The 22553-nt window shown below is 40.3% G+C and overlaps 1 protein-coding gene across 1 annotated transcript; it reads left to right on the top strand.

Moving 5' to 3' along the window:
* The first annotated feature begins 303 nt into the window (after window positions 1-303).
* On the top strand, window positions 304-2142 carry LOC140888563 (uncharacterized). Its single transcript, XM_073296255.1, has one exon. The coding sequence runs from the start codon at window positions 304-306 to the stop codon at window positions 2140-2142; it is 1839 nt and encodes a 612-aa protein (XP_073152356.1).
* Window positions 2143-22553: the final 20411 nt, after the last annotated feature.

Raw genomic sequence — 22553 nt, 5'->3', positions numbered from 1 at the left:
GGAACGTCTGGGAGTAAGCCCAGTGCCAAGGTGGGAGCAAAGGCAGAGGGGAAGACAGAAGGAGGAAGGAAGAGTGTTGCAGAAGAGATGAACAGGGTCAAAGGACCCTACCCCTATGTACCACTCTCGGTAAGATTGGAGAAGGCAATGTAAGTATGTGAGGATAGGAGAGCACTTGTGAGGCCCCGTAATGCTGAGAAAGGCCCGCGGTTACCGCCATCCGACAAGTTTTGCGATTTTCATCAGAAGTATGGGCATATCACCAATGATTGTCAGAGGCTAGGTGAAGAGGTTCAAAAGATCATGTATGATGACCCTCGAATCAGAGCTGAGCTGACTCGAAGGGCAAATCCTCCTCGCCAAGGCCGAGCTCCCCAATGGAGGAATCAAAGGAATGAAGTTAGAGAGAATCAAGGTGATCATCAAGGAAGAGCTCCTCAAAATGGTAAAGGAGATAGGGTGCAGCAAATTGCAAATCATCCCAATCGGGGTGTTATCCATATGATCTCCGGGGGTAGTACGGATGGAGATTCGGGAAGGGCTCGCAAAGCTCACGGGCGTAGGTTGGAAAATTTTGAGGTAAATTCTCAGCTCAGCTGTCCCACTGATCCGAATATCAGTTTTGGAAGGGAAGATTTAAAAGATGTGGTGCTACCTCATAATGATCCCTTACTGGTCACCTTGACCATAGCCAATTATGACGTGGCTCGTATCTTTGTGGATACTGGGAGTTTAGTAAACATTATCTTTAAAGAAACTCTGGACCAAATGAAATTGGAAGGATTTGAGTTGGATCCAATCACCACAGAGTTGTATGGGTTTACGGGTCATGCTCTGCAACCGTTGGGACAGATAGTGCTCCCCTTGTCCCTTGGGAGTGGAGAGCAGAGAGTAACCAAAATGGCTTGCTTTACAGTGGTGGATGCCTCATCTTCTTTCAATGGAATATTGGGACGCCCTGCCCTGAGTGATTTTCGAGCTGTGGCTTCCACCTACCACCAGAAATTAAAGTTCCCAAGTGGAAAAGAAGTGGGGGTTGTCAGGGGTGATCAAAAGGCAGCACGTTTGTGTTATGTGAATGAAGTGAAGGTTGATGCAAAGAGAAGTAGGAGGGAAGTAGAAATAGTTTTGATAGGCCGAGCACCAAGGGTGTTGGGTCAAAAGATATTTTTAATGTCTGAAGAAGATCATGAGAAAGTAGAGCTAAGTCCTGGAGCTCAGATGGTGAAGTTAGCCGCTGATCTCAGTTCTTCAATGAGGCAAAGCTTGATTGATTGCTTGAAGGAGAACAAAGATGTTTTTGCTTGGTCTGTTTTAGAGCTCACAGGGGTTAGTGCAGACGTTATGGTTCATCGGCTCAACATTTTCGCGGGAGCGAAGCAGGTAAAACAGAAAAAGAGACACTTTAAGCTTGAAAAGGATAAGGTTATTAAGAAAGATGTGAATGAACTCCTTAAGTCAGGTCATATTAGGGAAGTCCAGTTCCCTACTTGGTTGTCAAATGTTGTCCTTGTCCCTAAGAGTTCAGGCAAATGGAGGATGTGTGTTGATTTTCGAGACTTAAATAAGGCATGCCCAAAAGATTGTTATCCACTGCCTCGAATTGATCAGTTGGTTGATTCTACGGCAGGTCATCAGTATTTGTGTTTCATGGATGCCTATCAAGGGTACCATCAAATTCCGTTGGCAGAGGAAGATCAAGATAAAGTAAGTTTCACTACCTCTCATGGAACTTTCTGTTACAGAGTGATACCTTTTGGTTTGAAAAATGCAGGGGCTACTTATCAGAGGCTCATGGATAGGGTGTTTGCTTCCCAAATTGGCCGAAATGTGGAGGTTTATGTGGATGATATCCTGGTAAAATCCCAGGATGATGCAGGTTTGATGACCGACTTGAGGGAGACCTTTGCCACGCTCAGGTCCTACGGAATAAAGCTCAATCCTGAAAAATATGTGTTTGGAGTAAGAGGGGGCAAGTTTTTGGGATACATGGTGACTGAGAGAGGGATTGAAGCTAACCCCGAGAAAGTGCAAGCTATCCGATCCATGTCTCATCCTCGAAATCTGCAGGAAGTTCAGAGGTTGGCAGGAAGGATAGCAGCTCTATCTCGGTTTATATCCAGATCAGCTCATAGAAGTTGACCTTTCTTTAAGGTTCTTCGGAAAGCTAAGAAGTTTGAGTGGGATGCTGAATGTGGGAAGGCGTTCGAGGACTTAAAGAATTATTTATCCGAACTTCCTGTATTGGCTAAGGCAGTTCCGGGTGAACCGTTATACATCTACCTCTCAGCTTTGGAGGGGGCGGTCAGTTCGGTACTCATTAGGCAGGAGGGAGAGGCTCAACATCCTATCTACTTTTTCTCACATGCTCTCAAGGGTGCTGAGCTCCGGTATTCAGAGGTCGAGAAGTTGGCACTTGCACTTGTTATGATGGCCCGGAAGCTCAGACCTTATTTTCTATCACATCCTATTGTGGTGTTAACCAATAGTCCCATGGGAAGGATATTAACTCACGCTGACATTTCGGGACGATTGGTGAAGTGGACTACTGAACTCAGTGAGTATGATATTCAGTATGAACCAAGAGCAGCGATTAAAGCTCAAGCATTGGCTGATTTTTTAGCCGAAACAAAACATACGAAAGGGCAGGGCTTATGGAAAGTGTATGTTGATGGTTCTTCTAACAGCGAAGGATGTGGAGTGGGGGTGCTTCTGATATCCCCTCAAGGAGATGAGATCCGATTGGCAGTCAGGTTGGATTTTCGAGCTTCAATAATGAGGCAGAATATGAGGCAGTGTTAATTGGCCTTCGGGCAGCTAAGCAAGTTGGGGCAGCCCGGATACATCTCTATTCTGATTCGCAATTGGTAGCTCAGCAATTGAATGGGTCTTACGAGGTGAAAAGTGAGAAGTTAAAAGAGTACATGAAGGCAATAGAGGAAGCTCGGGGCCTATTTGATGAGGTAATGTTTGAGCAGATCCCTATAGAGAGCAACGAAAAGGCGGATGTTCTGGCCAAGATGGCTAGCTCACTTCATAACTGGAAAAACAGAGAGGTAGTCGTACAAGTGGAATTAACACCTTCTACGGAGCTCACATCATTAGCTCCGGAAGAGAGTGACTGGAGAAAAGAGCTCTTGGAATACATGGAGAAGGGCGAGTTACCAAAGGATCCAAAGAAGGCATATCGGTTGAAACAGAAGAGTCTCCGCTTTGTGATGGTGGAGGGAGTTCTTTATAAGAAGTCATTTTCTGGACCTCTTCTCATGTTTTTGGGTCCTAAGGAAGCTCATTATGTCCTGAAGGAGATACACGAGGGGTGTTGTGGCAATCACTTGGGATCTTATTCTCTAGCCCGTAAGGTTCTTTTAGCAGGATATTTTTGGCCTACTATTTTGAAAGGTGCCATAGCTTTGGTGACTTCTTGTGACAGTTGTCAGCGACATAGCAGACTTCAGAATCAGCCAGCGGCATTAATGAAAGGAATCGTGGTAGCGTGTCCTTTCGATCAGTGGGGAATGGATATTGTGGGTCCTTTCCCTCTAGCCCCAGCTCAGAAGAAATTCTTGTTGGTCGCTATAGATTACTTTTCTAAATGGGTGGAGGCGGAGGCCTTGGAACGAATTACTGAAGGAGAAGTTCTGAAATTTTTATGGAAGAATATTGTGTGTAGTTTTGGAGTACCGCGGAAGATTATCTCCGACAATGGGAGGCAGTTTCAAGGAGCCCGGGTGCAAGCTTGGTGCAAAGAGATGAAAATTCAACAACACTTCACATCTGTCCATTATCCTCAAAGCAATGGTCAGGTGGAGGTCACTAACAGATCTTTGGTGCAAAGCTTGAAGACCCGATTAGGAAAAGCCCAAGAAAATTGGGTGGAGGAACTCCCTAGTGTGTTATGGTCATATCGTACCACACCCAGAATTGGGACAGGAGAGACTCCATTTAGTCTGGTTTATGGAAATAAAGCGGTCTTGCCAGCAGAAATTGGAGAAGAGTCAGCTCGGATCATTTTCTACGATGAGAAGAATGGAGAAAAGAGAATGGAAGACTTAGACTTTATGGAGGAGAAGAGAGAAGCTGCTGCCATCAGAATGGAGGCATACAAGAACAGGGTAGCTCGATCCTATAATCGTCGGGTGCGCAGGAAGGGCTTCCAGGTAGGAGATTTGGTGCTGAGAAAAATTCAGGAGGGGGCTATAGGGAAGCTCGACCCTAAATGGGAAGGACCGTACAAGGTGGTGATGAGGCTCAGTTCGGATGCTTACTACTTGGAAGATTCAAAGGGGAAGATGCTGAAGAGACCTTGGAGTGCTTACAACTTACTACTTGGAAGATTCAAAGGGGAAGATGCTGAAGAGACCTTGGAGTGCTTACAATTTACGCAAATATTATTCTTAAATGTTGCAAGAACAATTTTCCTTTCAGTTGTAATTCATGCAGGCTACATTTTACTTTTATCTATAAGCAGTTGCTCTTTTGAAAATATTGATGTAGACATGCCTCATCTCATCACCTTAGTCACGCTTCTTAAGCCCCTGACTTTGGTTCAACTCATCACCTTAGTCACGCCTCTTAGGCCCCTGACTTTGGTTCAGATCATTACCTTAGTCACGCTTCTTAAGCCCCGGACTTTGGTTCAGCTCATCACCTTAGTCACACCTCTTAGGCCCCTGACTTTGGTTCAGCTCATTACCTTAGTCATGCCTTTTAGGCCCCTGACTTTGGTTCAGCTCATTACCTTAGTCATGCCTCTTAGGTCCCTGACTTTGGTTCAGCTCATCACCTTAGTCACGTCTCTTAAGCCCCTAACTTTGGTTCAGCTCATCACCTTAGTCACGCCTCTTAGGCCCCTGACTTTGGTTAAGCTCATCACCTTAGTCACGCTTCTTAAGTCCCTGACTTTGGTTCAGCTCATCACCTTAGTCACGCTTCTTAAACCCCTGACTTTGGTTCAGCTCATCACCTTAGTCACGCCTCTTAGGCCCCTGACTTTGGTTCAGCTCATCACCTTAGTCACGCTTTTTAAGCCCCTGACTTTGGTTCAGCTCATCACCTTAGTCACGCCTCTTAGGCCCATGACTTTGGTTCAGCTCATCACCTTAGTCACGCTTCTTAAGCCCCTGACTTTGGTTCAGCTCATCACCTTAGTCATGCCTCTTAGGCCCCTGACTTTGGTTCAGCTCATCACCTTAGCCACGCTTCTTAAGCCCCTGACTTTGATTCAGCTCATCACCTTAGTCACGCCTCTTAGGCCCCTGACTTTGGTTCAGCTCTCTACCTCAATCACGTCACCTCGACCCTGATTTTTGGGATCAGCTCAGTTACAGCCCTTTGATTTTAGCCCTTAGCTCAGTTTAGATACTCAAGTACAAATGGTGTTAGCAGGATATTTAAACACGCACTTGGTAATTATCAGGAGTCACTTCACATTGCTCTCATTTAGATGAGCTGGTAGGCAAGGCAATTTGGCTTGGAGCTCGGGAGCTCGGGAAAGCTCCCCACCATAATTCCCAGTTCAGGTCGGGAGTTTATTCGAGCTCTCGGGTCACACAAACCAGGTCAGGTCGGGAGCTCATACAAGCTTTCGGATAACATCAGCCAGGTCAGCTTGGGAGTCCATTCAAGCTTTCGAGTCACATAATCCTGGTCAGAGCAGGAGCTCGGGAATCCATTCAAGCTTTCGGGTCGCATAATCCAGGTCAGGTCAGGAACTCGGGAGTCCATTCAAGCTTTCGGGTCACATAATCCAGGTCAGGTCGGGAGCCCGAGAGCTCGACAAGGCTCCCCGGAATATTTGGAAATTCGGCTCGGGAGATCAGCTCAGCCATTCGGAAGCTCAGCTCGGCATTCAGGAGCTCAGCTCAGCTCACCTTTGGGAGTTGGTAAATTTTTAAGTATTTATCTTGCCTCCCTTCAGGAGCTTAGCCCATCTCACCTTGGGAGTTGGTAAATTTTTAAGTATTTATCTTGCCTCCATTTAGCAGCTCAGCTCAGCTCAGCTCACCCTTGGGAGTTGGTAAATTTTTAAGTATTTATCTTGCCTCCCTTGAGCAGCTCAGCTCACCCTTGGGAGTTGGTAAATTTTTAAGTATTTATCTTGCCTCCCTTCAGCAGCTCAGCTCAGCTCACCTTTGGGAGTTAGTAAATTTTTAAGTATTTATCTTGCCTCCCTTCAGCAGATCAGCTCTGCTCAACTCAATCCCTTCGGGTGTTAGTTTATTTTTAAGTGTTAATTTTACCTCCCTTACAGGAGATCAGTTTGGTCACCTAAAATTGAGCTAAGCTCATTTTAGGATGTCAGTAATCGAAACTCAAATCATGATAACATAAGAGAATAATAACCGAACTAAGCTTGCATAGCATAAAAAAAAAAGAGAAAATGTTTACATCTGCAAAAACAAAAATTAATGATCATTTTCTCCCTCACCCTCACCCTGCTCAGCCTCTCCCTCATCCTCCTTCGCTGCCTCTGCTGAGGTGAGGGAAAGGGCAAACCCCTCAGGGTCCAGGAAATCTACAGGGGTCCCTTCAGGAGGGTAACCCACCGCCCTGAACTGCTAGGTACACCCTTCAAACCCTTTAGCTAGGTAGCCGTAAGCTTGGGTAGCTACCTCATCCATGAAGTCATCGGACTTCAGGAATGCCTCTTTGAAGCCCTCAGCTCCCTTCGCCAGATCAGCTCGGGCCCCATCCAGCTCTTGCATGGCTTGAACTAGTTGATCCTGGGAGCCCTTGAGTTCACTCCGCAGAGCTTCCTTTTGCACCTCAGAGACCCTGAAGTCATTCAGTAGCTTCAGCCGATCAGCTTGGAAGCCCGCCCTCATTTCCTCCATTTGAGCTCGGAGATTGGCTATCTCTTTCGGAGGCCAGCTTCATATCCTCAGATGCCTGATTGAGATCGGATACATGAGCTTCGAAGCTTCGGGTCTCCTTGAGAAGTTGCTTCCGAGCAATGGAAGCTCGGAGAGATACCTCGGCGTTAAGGGCGGCGGCCTAGCATGAAAGTAATAAAATAAAAAATGTTCCTGAATGGAATAGGAATAAGGGGTTAAACATAAAGGAGACAAGAGAGTAAGCTACCTCGGCAGAAGCTGTGTTGGAACGGTGTAGGAGGTCAGTCCAGGTAAGACTCTTCACAAAATCAGCATCGGCTTGAGAGAGCATGTCCCGAAGGAATGAGCCTGCTGTTGGGGTGGGGCCTACCCCCACTATCCGAAGCTCGTCATGATACATATTGAAGAAATTGGAGCGACATTGAATCACGGGGGTCTGGGGTTTGTCAGACCTGAACTGCCGAAGGGGCGCTACCTCGGGAACGGTAGATTTACCCGAATCCAGCTCTACTACCTCGGGGTGGGGGCTGGAGGTCGCACGCCTTTTGGATCCTTTAGAAGGGGCAGTGGAGGGCTCAGAGGCGGCGGCAGCTCGGGGTGAAGCAATTTTGGATTTGCCCGAGGAAGCTTCAGCCTTGCTCCCGGGCTGAGCTGTTGTTTTCTTCTTCTCAAACATCCTTTTCATTGCAGCATTCATCACTCTTTTTTCTGGGCAGGCAAGAAGGAGGTCAGCAAAAAAAAAAAAAAAAAAAAACAGCACCGGAGCTAGAGAGGGGGAGGGCCGTACCTAAGTTTCCCCGAACAGAAACATTGGCCGAGCTAAGCCCATGATGGCAGAGCAAATCCTCTGCCATCAGGGCAGCAATATTAAAGCACCTTCCCCCTATAGCCCTCTGAGCTCCTGTGAATAACTCCCCCTGTCGAAAGCCCGGGGCAGGAACAGGCAAAAAGGGGAGGACTTCCCTCCAAGTGGAGCATATATCCCAAGCCTCGGAGGGATGGAAAAAAAAGAATGAATTTTTCCAATTTTTGTTTGAACTGGGAGAGCCCTTAAAGAATTTACAGTTAGGTCGGCAAGAAAGGTAGAAAGGGCCCTCCTCAGAACGTTTGGGGAGTAAAAAGTTAGAGATAGTAAAGTAGTTTACTTCAAAACCTAAGGTTCTAAAAAGAACTATGAAGCTGCACAGGGTTCGGAAGGAGTTAGGAGTGAACTGCCCTAAATGAAGCTCGTAATAAAGGCTAAGTTGTTGGAAAATGAGGGGGAGGGGGAACCGGAGGCCAGCTTCTAGCTGGTCCAAGTAAAAAGTGTAATATCCTTGTGGGGGACGGTCAGCTCGGTCTTCTGGGTCAGGAATGATAAACTCGTAATTTTTAGGGGCGTGGGATAGACCTCTTATCTTGTCCTCATCCGAAGCATCCAGCTCGGAGGGGTATTGCTCATACCACGGCACCGCAGGGGTTTCAGGGTCGTAGCCTAGGTCATCATCCCAAGCAGGGGATGATGCGAAAGCAGGGTCCTGGCCTGTAGGCTCTCCTGCAGTAAGAGTGAGGGAATCAAATCGATCCACCTCAGAAAATACTTCGTCTGAGCTCCCAGAGTAAGCTCGGGAAGAAGTAGCCATGAGGAGTGTTTACTTACTTAGGGAGCTCGGAAACTTTAGGAAAGGAAGGAAAGCAAAGGAGCTCGGAAAAAAGGAATTCAAGAGAGAATTCACAAAAACAAGAGGCGGAGAAAGTGAAAATGAAATTTTTACAGTGAGGCCTATTTATAGAAAGCTCGGATCAATCCAGGTCGTTGATCTTGGGATAGGTGGACGGCTCAAATTGAGTAGAATTCAAAAAGTTACCGTTACATAGTACTTGCCAGAATGATAGCTGGGCTTGGTGAGGCACCTCAGCTCGGCATCCACTTAGGGTCATCTCAGCATAAAAACGAATTTCGAGTCTTTGACCTCAATTCGAATTTTATGGGAGGGACTTGTGATACCCGGAAGAGAAAATCACCTCAGCTCATAGATGACCCTAAGGTAAAGATCAATCCTTAGCTAGCCAGAATCGTCTAGGGGTCAGCTCGGGTAGGGAGTTTGGGAGCTCGGGAGCTTGGCCGAGCTCCTCCATCATAATGACCAGCTTATTTCAAGAGCTCATCTCCAGCTCGGGTCGGGAGCTCAGTCAAGATCCATCACCATTGCCTCCAGCTCGGGTCGGGAGCTCAGCTTGGGAGCTCGGGAGCTCAGCCAAGCTCCTCCACTATCCTCCAGCTCGGGTCGGGAGCTCAGGAGCTCAGCCAAGCTCCTCCACCATCATCTAGCTCAGGTCGGGAGCTCAGCTCGGGAGCTCAGGAGCTCAGCCAAGCTCCTCCACCATCACCTCCAGCTCGGGTCGGGAGCTCAGCCAAGCTCCTCTACCGTCATCTCCAGCTCGGGTTGGGAGCTCTGGAGTTCATCTCAGCCTTGATGTCAGTAGGGAGTTAGCTTAGTGTTGGAACACGGTCGTTCTTCGGATCGAAAAAGAAAGTGATACCCGTTGCAGCGGAAGTTTTAAAATTTTTATATGGAACGATTCCATATGGGTATCAAATTCCTACGATTAAAATTGATAACATAAAATTTAAACAATGTAAATTTTACCTTAAAATCTCGAAGCGAGATCATGGACACCAACAGATTAAACTGATCTTGTTGTATATCTCAGGAACTGATGAACGAACGTTTCTTCAATCAGGTCCACGAACAGAAGTTTAATCCCTCTGATAGACTGCACTAGAAAGTCTATCAGAAGTTTCTAGGAAGAGAAATAATAGATTTGATCTGCAAATTCGAAATTTGCAGACTGAAATTCTCGAACACAGTAGGGGAGGGGGGCGGCCGAAAACCCTAAGAGAGGAGGCTTTAGGTTTTCGAAAATTATGCCTGTGTTGTGTGTAATTTCTGTACTGCAATAACTTATTTATAATGTGGGTTGCTAACAGCTTAGGGCCCATTAGTCATAAGTTCAAGCCTGACAAGCAAAGCCCGCATGTTCAAAAATTAATATAAAATTCATCGTGACTCAGATTGATAAACCAATTTCACCAATGTGTACAGAAACCATTTCTGCATCTTTTAAAGTCAAGATAAATTTTTTGAATCCGAATTCAGTGATTTCCAAAAATGTCCATCACTATGTCATTTTAGAAAATCTTACTCCCTCTACTCTTAAATAAGAAGTCCCACTTCTTTATTCACTAAATTTAACTCTTTAAATTTAATTATCTCAACGGGAATTAAAAATCCATTACTTGTGTGACCCTCAATGGTTCAGGGATACAGCTAGCCGTGGGCTCACAACTCCTTGTGACTCGGAACAATAATTTCCGACTTACCCAACGAATCATGGTAAGAGCGCCTAGCAACATCGCCCTATGATTCCCTAGGTATCACTGATAGTGCCTGCAAGAACCAATAGATTTTGGTTAGCGTATAGTACGGTCCCTTCATCCATATATCCCGATCGAATCAACAACCATTGGTACATCGAGAGTCGTTAGAGATTCGATAACTATGCAATGCATCTTGAAGATCAAATAGTAACATCGCATGTGCTACTAGGAAACCAAGTAACCTAAAATACATCATGTACTCTGGCCAGAGATTCATCACACTAATATCTCCTCAGATTGCATAGGATATCCACACTCGCAAGTGTGCGGTGAATCCTTGACAACAAAGCATCGACTCCTATATGTGTCATAACTGTACCCAATCCCGACACCTGATGACCCTAATAGAGTCGGTAAACGAGTCAAAGCACAGTACTAGCATATAGAGTCTCAATGATGTTTCAAGTAATAAGGACTAATGGTGTACAACCAAAACCGCGGACTATATCCACTCGATAAGTGATAACCACTTGGAAAGTCCGAATAGGGTAGTTCGATCATTTATCATATGAATATCCATTTGCATGCTTCGAACATCTCTATGTTTATACCAATGAAACGTGGTACTCGGCATCGCAAATGCTAGTCTCAATCTCGAGCGATCCTTATCCTTATTTGTGGACGGCTCAATTGACTAGGAACTGTTTAGAATATACAGTGAACATAAGATGTGTTTCATGACAGTGATCTCTCTATATTCACTATCTCATCTTACTTTAGTATATTCAAGGTCTTTATCAAAATAGCAACAGTATATCATTATATAATAATAAGATAAAGTGAACGCCATTTAAAGAACGTATATTATATTAAACAAAGATTGTTTACAAAAAGAGACTCTCAAAGCCCTTAGCCACAAGTTGGCTAGCGGGGCATCAACTCTTTCAATCTCCCACTTGCCCTAAAGCCAACTAGTCATACTACGTAGTCCCATTGCTTCGCGATGTTTGTCAAATAATGGTCCTGGCAAGGGCTTAGTAAGTGGATCAGCGATATTGTCTGCAGAGGCCACTCTCTCGACAGTAATGTCTCCTCTTTCCATGATCTCCCGGATGATGTGGTATTTCCTCAGTACGTGTTTGGATCTTTGATGAGACCTTGGTTCCTTTGCCTGAGCAACGGCACCCGTGTTGTCACAGTACACCGGGACTGGACCAACAGCTTCAGGAATAATGCCCAACTCTTGGACGAAATTTCTCATCCAAACGGCCTCTTTAGCAGCAGCTGATGCCGCAATGTATTCTGCCTCAGTGGTGGAATCCGTTGTGGTGTCCTGCTTGGAACTCTTCCAAGAGACAGCACCGCCATTGAGCATGAACACAAATTCAGAGGTTGACTTCGAGTCATCCACATCACTTTGGAAGCTAGAGTCGGTATAGTCTTCCAATTTCAGATCTCTTCCTCCATAAACCATGAATACATTCTTAGTTCTTCTTAAGTACTTAAGAATATCCTTCACGGCTTTCCAATGCATTTGACCAGGATTGGCTTGATATATGCTCGTGACACTCAGAGCATATGCCACATCCGGTCTGGTAGATATCATCTCATACATGATACTCCCTATGGCTGACGCATATGATATGTGTGTCATTTTCTCTACCTCTTCGTCAGTCTTTGGACACATAGACTTGGATAAAGATACTCCATGACACATAGGTAGATGTCCTCTCTTGGACTCATCCATTGAAAACCTTTTCAATATAGTGTCGATGTAGGTAGCTTGAGTAAGTCCTATCATTCTCTTAGATCTATCTCTATAGATCTGTATCCCTAGAATATAGGACGCCTCACCCAAATCCTTCATCGAGAATCTACCTGACAACCATATCTTTGTTGACTGCAACATCCCTACATCATTCCCAATGAGTAAGATGTCATCAACATAAAGTACTAAGAATGTCACAGCATCCTTAACTACTTTCTTGTACACGCACGGTTCCTCCGGGTTCTTGATGAAATCAAAGTCCTCTATTGTTTCATCAATTTTTTGGTTCCAACTTCTTTATGCCTGTTTGAGACCATAGATCGATCTCTGAAGCTTACATACCTTATGCTCGCTTTCCATGGATGTGAATCCCTCGGGCTGCATCATATAGATCTCTTCCTTAATGTTTCCATTAAGGAATGCAGTCTTCACATCCATTTGCCATATCTCATAGTCATACCATGCAGCAATGGCAATAAGGATTCTTATGAACTTGAACATTGCGACTGGTGAAAAAGTTTCATCATAGTCAACTCCTTGTCTTTGAGTATAACCTTTTGCCACCAATCGTGCCTTGTAGGTCAGTACCTTTCCATTAGGCCCAAGTTTTCTCTTGTAGATCCATTTACACCCTATTGGAACAATTCCATCGGGAGGATCTACTAAAGACCAAACTTAGTTTGTATGCATCGAATCTATTTCCGACTGCATAGCTTCAAGCCATAAATTCGAATCCGCATCAGAAATTGCTTCCTTGAAGTTTCTTGGATCACATCCAATGTCGGGTTCACTTTGATCCCCTTCAAGAAGAAGACTAGGCGTGTCTTGTGATGATTCTTGAGGTATAGGATCATTATTTTGTATCTCGGGTTCTTCTTGAATTTCTTCGAGTTCCATCATCTTGCCTTTCTTATCCAATAAGAACTCCTTCTCCAAAAAGGTTTCATTCCTTGAAACAAACACTTTTGTTTCAGTAGGATGATAGAAATAATATCCGATTGAATTCTTCGGATACCCTACAAAATAACATAAGGTGGATCGACTATCCAACTTATCTCCCACTGTCTGCTTCACGTAAGCAGGACATCCCCAAATCCTCAAGTACGAATACTTAGGAGCTTTGCCATTCCATAACTCGTATGGTATTTTTTCCACTGCTTTAGTGTGGACGTTGTTCAACAACAATACCGCCGTTTCAAGAGCATAGCCCCAAAATGAAGGTGGGAGCTCAGTGAAGCTCATCATAGATCGAACCATGTCCAACAAGGTTCGATTGCGACGCTCTGAAACACCATTCAGCTGAGGTGTCATAGGAGGAGTCCACTGAGAGAGAATCCCATTCTCTTTTAGATAATCCAAGAACTCGGTACTTAAGTATTCTCCACCTCGATCTGATCGAAGTGCTTTAATACTCTTACCAAGTTTGTTTTCTACTTCAGCCTTGAATTTTTTGAACTTTTCAAATGATTCAGACTTATATTTCATCAAATATAAGCACCCATACCTAGAATAATCATCAGTAAAGGTAATGAAGTAGGTGTGACCAAATTTTGTACCAATACTAAATGGTCCGCAAACATCTGTATGGATCACATCCAATAGATTTTGACTACGCTCTGGCTTCCCTTTGAAAGGAGATTTAGTCATTTTTTCTTTGAGGCAGGACTCACAAGTAGGTAGAGAGTTAATATCAGACATATCAAACATGCCCTCTCCCACTAGCTTGTTCATCCTCCTTGAAAAAATATGACCTAGCCTAGCATGCCAAAGGTTTGCCGGGCTTTGATTATCAATTTTCCTTTTATTTGTTGTTACCGGTTTATCAACATAATTAATTGGAACGTCTTTTAATTTTAAGTTATATAGATCGTTTTCAAGTTGTCCACATCCAATTAAACATTCATTCTTGTAAATATTGCAAATCTCATTCACAAAATTGCAAGAAAAACCATCTCTATCAAGCATAGAAATAGAAATAATGTTTTTAATCAAATCTGGCACATATAAAACATCTCTCAAAAATAACTTAAAATCATTCTCCAAAATTAAAAAAATGTCTCCCACAGCTTTGGCTTCAACTCGAGAACCATTTCCGAGCCTCAGCTGGGTCTCACCCATCCTAAGCTTGCGACTTCTTGTCATCACCTGCAAATCATTGCAAATGTGAGATCCACATCCGGTATCCAATACCCAAGAAGTAGTATTAAGTGAAACATTTATTTCAATATAAAACATACCCTTCGCAGTTCGCAACTGCTCGAGATATTCCTTTCAGTTACGTTTCCAATGACCGGGTTTCTTGCAGTGATGGCAAACATCCTTGGATTTTTCCATGTTTGAAGCCTTTGTCTTGTTCTTCTTCTCGGGTCCGGTTTTCTTGGATGGGGCAGAACGTTTCTTACCCTTTGTACTTGGCCCCTTCTTAGCAGAAGAAGAGGAGCCTACCAAGAGAACCGGTTTATCCTTCTTTAAAGTGGCTTCATAAGTTACAAGCATATTGACCATCTCTTCAAGGGAGGCCTCTATCTTGTTCATATTGAAATTCACCACAAAACCGTCAAACGATGAAGGAAGAGAGAGAAGTAATAAGTCCACATTGAGTTCATGCTCCAATACCAATTCAAGCATTACCAACTTCTGAATGAGCCAAATCATGCGTACCCCATGATCACGGACCGAAGTCCCTTCATGCATGCGACACGTCATTAACTCTTTTACAGTAGCGAACCTTTCAGCTCTCGATTGAGCCCCAAAAAGTTCCTTGAGTTGTGCGTGAATGTCAGCAGCATTCACGGTATCCTCAAATCGCCTCTGAAGTTCATCAGACATCGAAGCTTGCATATAGCATTTGGCCTTGATATCATGGTCCCACCATTTATCAAGTTTGGCCAACTCTTCCGGACTTATATCAGCTGGTGCTTCCTTCGGATGAGATTTTTCTAACACGTAGAACATCTTCTCCGAGGTCAAGACAATCTTCAACTTACGGAACCATTCCGTATAGTTTGCGCCAGTCAGTTTGTTTTGTTCGAGAATAGAGAATAGTGGATTGCGCGAATTCATTTTAATGAAATACTGAAAAGAAACAGACAATAATCAGTGATTGTTTAATTAATTTACTAAGACATAAAATAAGGCAAAATTTATTTTATGAATCTCACTCCCACTATTTTAACAATTTCACTACCCTCTAGTGAAAACGAGAAACATTTTCTTTAGTGGGAACATGGAGTCCAATTGACAAACTATAGTCCCGAATAATATCAGTCAATCATAATTTTCAAATGGTAGAGCCCAATTGCTTCCAAAGCAACCTCCATGTTTTTACCTCATATCCAATAAGGGCCCAATAATATGACGTCGTTTATTGTGACACGTCAAAATGACCCATCAATATTAAGTTATGATGGACGGTCGCCATGTGGATCCCCAATAATATGAGCCAATCTCATGGGAGTTCCATCCAACTTACAACATGTGTCGATCCAATGTACAGCTTTTCGACGAACGGGCCCCCCCAATAATATGAGTCGGACCGTATCCGCGGGTAGCATCTCATACATTGATCGTTGTGGAAGGTAGAAACATTTAAACAATATTTAAATGCCCTTTTGTTTATTTTGATATCAATTTTAAATCATATTTAAAATGAGGGATTTTAATTTCGAAAATTTGTCTCATCATTTAAAATTCTATATGCTTGCGGGATTCATACAATTTAGTCTAAACATGCATACAACAATAATATCATATATTATTTTAGGATGATCGATTCCATTACTAATCGACCCGTGGTTGCCAATCACGAGTCTAAGTCCAATCCTAGGTAATATGCAAGTATGCAATGCAATCCTATTACATTGAGCTTCCAATTTACATTTCTTCGGTCTTTATTGTCTGCTGGGCCCACCTTTGTCTTCAAATCTTCATCTCCCACTAAGTCTAAAATTTACAATAAATTTCGATGACAAGCAGGGGATACATATTTAAGGGGTGGGAACGGGCCATAAACCAGGCCCACTTTTATTACATATGACAATTCATATTGGGCCATAAACCAGGCCCATTAATAAATCCAACAACAATAATTAAAACCAAATGTAAACAACCTAACATACACCTATAATATTGGTCATGACAATCGATCATCCTTATCCAATAATATTTAATTCAAAAATTAATTTATTGGATATCATGCAATGTCAATAAATATAAATAGATAAAATCATATTTCATACATAAAATCTTATTTTATATATAAAATTATATTTTATCTAGTTTATCCATAAAATCATATTTTACATATAAAATCCAATTTTATACATAAAATCATATTTTATTATCAATTGTACCAAAATTATTAATTTTATAAAATCTAATTTAATGGATAAAATTTATAAATTTTCCAAAAATTCAAATTTATCCAAAAATCAATTTTTAAAATTTCGGACTCAAACAATTTGATCTGATGCCTCGTGGACCAATCAAAACAATTTTCAATCGGACCAAAAACTGAAATTTCAAAAATTTCAAAAAATCAAAAAATTAAATTTTAAAATTTTCGGACTGCCCGGGACAATCTCGGGCAGCCCGGCCTCCACGTGGGACAGGGCTGCCCACGTGGAGGTGGGCAACCAATCGCTGCCCGTGGGCAGCGACACTCGCTGCCCGATTGCCCTGGAATTTAATTTAAAATTTTCGTTTTATTTTTTCTGAAAAATCGAGGTCGGTACAATCGAATAAATTTGAATCGTAAAATCCGAGAACAACCTGGCTCTGATACCACTGTTGGAACACGGTCGTTCTCCGGATCGAAAAAGAAAGTGATACCCGTTGCAGCGGAAGTTTTAAAATTTTTATATGGAACGATTCCATATGGGTATCAAATTCCTACGATTAAAATTGATAACATAAAATTTAAACAATGTAAATTTTATCTTAAAATCTCGAAGCGAGATTATGGACACCAACAGATTAAACTGATCTTGTTGTATATCCCAGAAACTGATGAACGAACGTTTCTTCAATCAGATCCACGAACAGAAGTTTAATCCCTCTGATAGACTGCACTAGAAAGTCTATCAGAAGTTTCTACGAAGAGAAATAACATATTTGATCTGCTAATTCAGACTGCAAATTCAAAATTTGCAGACTGAAATTCTCGAACACAGTAGGGGAGGGGGGCGGCCGAAAACCCTAAGAGAGGAGGCTCTAGGTTTTCAAAAATTATGCCTGTGTTGTGTGTAATTTCTGTACTGCAATAACTTATTTATAATGTGGGCTGCTAACAGCTTAGGGCCCATTAGTCATAAGTTCAAGTCTGACAAGCAAAGCCCGCATGTTCAAAAATTAATATAAAATTCATCGTGACTCAGATTGATAAACCAATTTCACCAATGTGTACAGAAACCATTTCTGCATCTTTTAAAGTCAAGATAAATTTTCTGAATCCGAATTCAGTGATTTCCAAAAATGTCCATCACTATGTCATTTTGGGAAATCTTACTCCCTCTACTCTTAAATAAGAAGTCCCACTTCTTTATTCACTAAATTTAACTCTTTAAATTTAATTATCTCAACGGGGATTAAAAATCCATTACTTGTGTGACCCTCAATGGTTCAAGAATACAGCTAGCCATGGGCTCACAACTCCTTGTGACTCGGAACAACAATTTTCGACTTACCCAACGAATCATGGTAAGAGCGCCTAGCAAAATCGCCCCATGATTTCCTAGGTATCACTGATAGTGCCTGCAAGAACCAATAGATTTTGGTTAGCGTATAGTACGGTCCCTTCATCCATATATCCCGATCGAATCAACAACCATTGGTACATCGAGAGTCGTTCGAGATTCGATAACTATGAAATGCATCTTGAAGATCAAATAGTGACATTGCATGTGCTACTAGGAAACCAAGTAACCTAAAACACATCATGTACTCGGGCCAGAGATTCGTCACACTAATATCTCCTCAGATTGCATAGGATATCCACACTCGCAAGTGTGCGGTGAATCCTTGACAACAAAATATCGACTCCTATATGTGTCATAACTGTACCCAATCCCGACACCTGATGACCCTAATAGAGTCGGTAAATGAGTCAAAGCACAGTACTAGCATATAGAGTCTCAATGATGTTTCAAGTAATAAGGACTAATGGTGTACAACCAAAACCGCGGACTATATCCACTTGATAAGTGATAACCACTTGGAAAGTCCGAATAGGGTAGTTCGATCATTTATCATATGAATATCCATTTGCATGCTTCGAACATCTCTATGTTCCATACCAATGAAACGTGGTACTCGGCATCGCAAATGCTAGTCTCAATCTCGAGCGATCCTTATCCTTATTTGTGGACGGCTCAATTGACTAGGAAATGTTTAGAATATACAATGAACATAAGATGTGTTTTATGACAGTGATCTCTCTATATTCACTATCTCATCTTACTTTAGTATATTCAAGGTCTTTATCAAAATAGCAACAGTATATCATTATATAATAATAAGATAAAGTGAACGCCATTTAAAGAACGTATATTATATTAAACAAAGATTGTTTACAAAAAGAGACTCTCAAAGCCCTTAGCCACAAGTTGGCTAGCGGGTCATCAACTCTTTCACTTAGTAGAGGGATTGGACAACCTTGATGAGCTAGCTAAGATGTTAGGATCAGTGTTCAGGTTGAGTTCAGGGGTTCAGCAATAACTCACTCACCCCTTTTCCATATATGATCTCAGGGAGAGCAGCAGTATAGCGTCCTCATGATGACAGTTCAGCTCAAATTAAGTGTATTGTTATTTCCTTTGTCAGACAAGATTCGGGCGAGATCTCAGCCTAAATATTCGGGATTATGATCCCGAGATTCGCGGATTCTTGATAAGGAAGGTAGGCGCTAAATCCGGAGCTTTCTCCTATAAATAACAGGTTCACTTTCATTATTTGGATCCTAATTTTTCACTCGTGTGCACGCACCACTCTCTATATTTTCGCTATCCTAGCATCTGACTTGAGCGTCGGAGGGGATACGCCGGAACACCTTCCGGCCCCCCTTAACACTCTTGTTAGTGGTTTCAGGTCAGCAGCAGTTCATCTTTTATTTGGAGGAGCTTCTTCAGCTCATCCAAGGAGATCACTTTATTGAGGTATATCAATATATATATATATATATATGAGTTTCTTTCAAGTGCCCACCTATCATCCTCACTACCATGCCCACCAATGATGTGGCATTATTCTATTGGATGACACTATTCTATTGGACCTATAATTTATCACATCTTTATCACATCCAATATAATAGTGTCACATCATTGGTGAGCATAATAGTGGGCATGATAGGTGGACTCTTGAAAGAAACTATATATATAAATATATATATATATATATATATATATATATATATATATATATATATATATATATATATATATATATATATATATATATCGAGTCTTCTTGTATAAAAGTGATCGATTGGAATCGTCAAATGTCAAATGATGTCATAGTTGCAAATGAAAATAAAATTATTTAGAGTCACTGTAGACATATAAGCATTTTTCTTTGAATCTTTTTTTTAAAAAAGTTGACTTTTAAAAGTAATTTTTTTTAATATAAAAGTTGCAATGATTTTGTGTTGAGTTGGTCTTTTGTGAAATGATTTCACATATCTTTATATGTGAGACGAGTGAAATTCACCCGTATTTACAATAAGGAGTTATATTTTTGAGTTTTGAAATAAAAAATAATACAAAATATCACGTGCAACCCAATTAGGATATCTCTCACAAAATTTTTCTTTGAGGTTGTCGCACAAAAATTTTTGTGTTTGGTGATTGAAATCAATTTTTTAAGTCGAATTATTAGAAAATCACATTAAAAACTATAAATACAAGTTTTAAAAAAACACTTATTTTAACTTAATTAAGTGCTTGTAAAAGCATTACAAATATATCCTGACACTTGTAAAATAATAAAATAACTTTTCATATAAAAACATTTTTTCTATTTTAACTTTTTAATCCAAACGAACTCTTATTTGTGTAAATTACAAAATAAAACTTCATGTTTATTTATTTTCCACAAAAAATAATTTTATATCACTCATGGAAATTGCGTATTCCCGGTAATATTTTTTTTCCCGCAGTACCGTACCGTATAGTCCCCATATCACTCATGGAAATTTTATATCCTTTTCGTAATTATCATGTTTGGATATGAAATTTTAATAAATGCATCGCTATAACAAACTCGTAACTAACATAAAGTATGACCTACATATATTAGGATAAAATGAAAGCTTTGTGGCTGAATTTATAGGCAGTTGGAACTTGGAACTTGGAACTTGGAACTTGGAGGATGAAGGAGCCATGAACTAGGCCACTCAAACAAAACACTTTGCAAAAATTTTAAGTTTCAATTTCAGCATCATTGTTCATATCTTATTTTCAATTTATTCCGATTTCTAGCCTGTACTTCATTTTGCACGTCCGATAAAAAAAAAATGTAATTTTCAATTCTTAGTAGCATATCATGTATTCATACCAGTTGAAGAATTTCTTAAATTTCTTCTAATCAAATTCGTTTTAGAGGGTATTTGGTTAAACTTATTAAAAAAAGCTTATAAGCTTTTAGAGCTTAAAAGCTGTTTTACGAGATTATAAGCTGTTAGAACTTATTTTAAAAATAAGTTGTTAAATTGTTTAGATAAACTTATTTTAAACAACTTAAAAATGTTGATATGTTTGATATTATAAGATCTTTTATTGTCAAAATTACCAAAAAGGGTATAATTCTATGAAAATAATATTTCGAGTTATACATATACAAAAATAATTTTAGAATAAACCTACATTAAAAATAAAATTGTTTTAATATTTTATTTTAGAAAAATGTATATGATTTGTAATTTTTTTTAAAATAATATTTAATATTTAATGAGTGGAGGATATGATGGAGATTTATGAAAATATTTAAGGATATTTTAGAATGATAGAATATTAAAATAAGATCTTTGTGAAAAAAGTATATATCCCCCTTACTTTTTAAAAAATATCTTATAAGATGTCAAACAGCTTATTTTGACAGCTTATAAGTTGTTTTTTAAAAAAATTATCAAATACAATTTCGAAGCTTAAAAGCTCTAAAACTGCTTATAAGCTGTTTGAAAGAGCTTTAAAGCTCTACCAAACACCCTCTTAGTCACATTTAACCGATGAAGATAGACCCAACATTCGAATCGGGATTCACATCCTTGCGTACGCGACACATCGGTAAAATTCAAAGCAAACACTCTTGATTTGATTATATCAAAGAGTTTTTTGGAAAAGATTCCGAAAAAACAGAACAACTTTCATGCCGAGTTAAACCATCAAATAGGTTTTGTTTATCATAAAAAATGTAATTTAATTATGTTAATCTACCTTTTATTATCCTAGAGTAACACTTTGACATAAAGGCTAGTTTAGATTAGTTGCCTATATAGAACTAATTATATATTCTTTATCCAATCTCATCAAACGTTTGGAATTATTATTTATCTATATAATAATGATCCAGCTACATCCATCAAATCATAATTAAATAGGATAATATTACTATTAATATAAAAACTTTGGTTTAAATGGAAAAAACCGTAAATTCAAATTGAAGAAAACAAAATCTGGATTTTTAAATTAAGATATAAATGATAAAACCAAAGTTTATATGGTTTGATTTCGAATTATAATTGTCAAAATCGTATTAACCAAAAAAACCATTATTACTTATTTAGATGATATATTTTTATAAGATAGTATATATTTAGTGAACTAAAGACCATTTTTTAGGGATGACAATTTTCCCCGCGGATTTGAAAATCCGAAACGGGGCGGGTTTGGGGGAGAACTTTCGGGTATGGGTTTGGGTTCGGGATTTTTAAAAATCCCCGAAACATATTGGGGTGGGTATGGGGATGCTATCCTCATCCCCGAACCCGCCCTGATAATGATAATAATAATAATAATAATAATAATAATATATATGTGTATATTATAATAAAATTTATTTATAATATATTTTTATATATATATTTTCGGGTATGGGTATGGGGATTTGATCCCTGCGAGAATGGGTATGGGAAATCCCCAATAAAAATTAATGGGGATCGGGGCGGGTATGGGGATCGGATTTGAATTCGGAGACGGGGATGGAGAAGGCATCCCCGTCCCCGACCCGCCCCATTGCCATCCCTACCATTTTTGTTTGTTTTTAGTTTATTTTTATTAATTTAATGCATTCAGATTTTGTATTTCGACGTTTTACTAAAAATATATATTATATTCTAAATATCAATTTAAATAATTATTAACCGAACGGAATCGAAAGAAAACGGTTTGGATATCAAATTATTTATTAATAAAATTAAAAACCGAAATAAAAATAAAAAATTTAACCGACCGATTAATATTCCTACTAATATATATACTTTATCAATATAATTTAATTTTAAAAAAATTAAAAATATAATTATCAAATTTAATCAATCAAAACAAACACATATTATTTATTGATTGTTATTTCACATCTTACTTGTATACCTTAA

This window comes from Henckelia pumila, chromosome 3, assembly GCF_033568475.1.
Source record: "Henckelia pumila isolate YLH828 chromosome 3, ASM3356847v2, whole genome shotgun sequence".
NCBI lineage: Eukaryota > Viridiplantae > Streptophyta > Magnoliopsida > Lamiales > Gesneriaceae > Henckelia > Henckelia pumila.
This window is presented reverse-complemented; position numbering and strand designations above follow the sequence as displayed.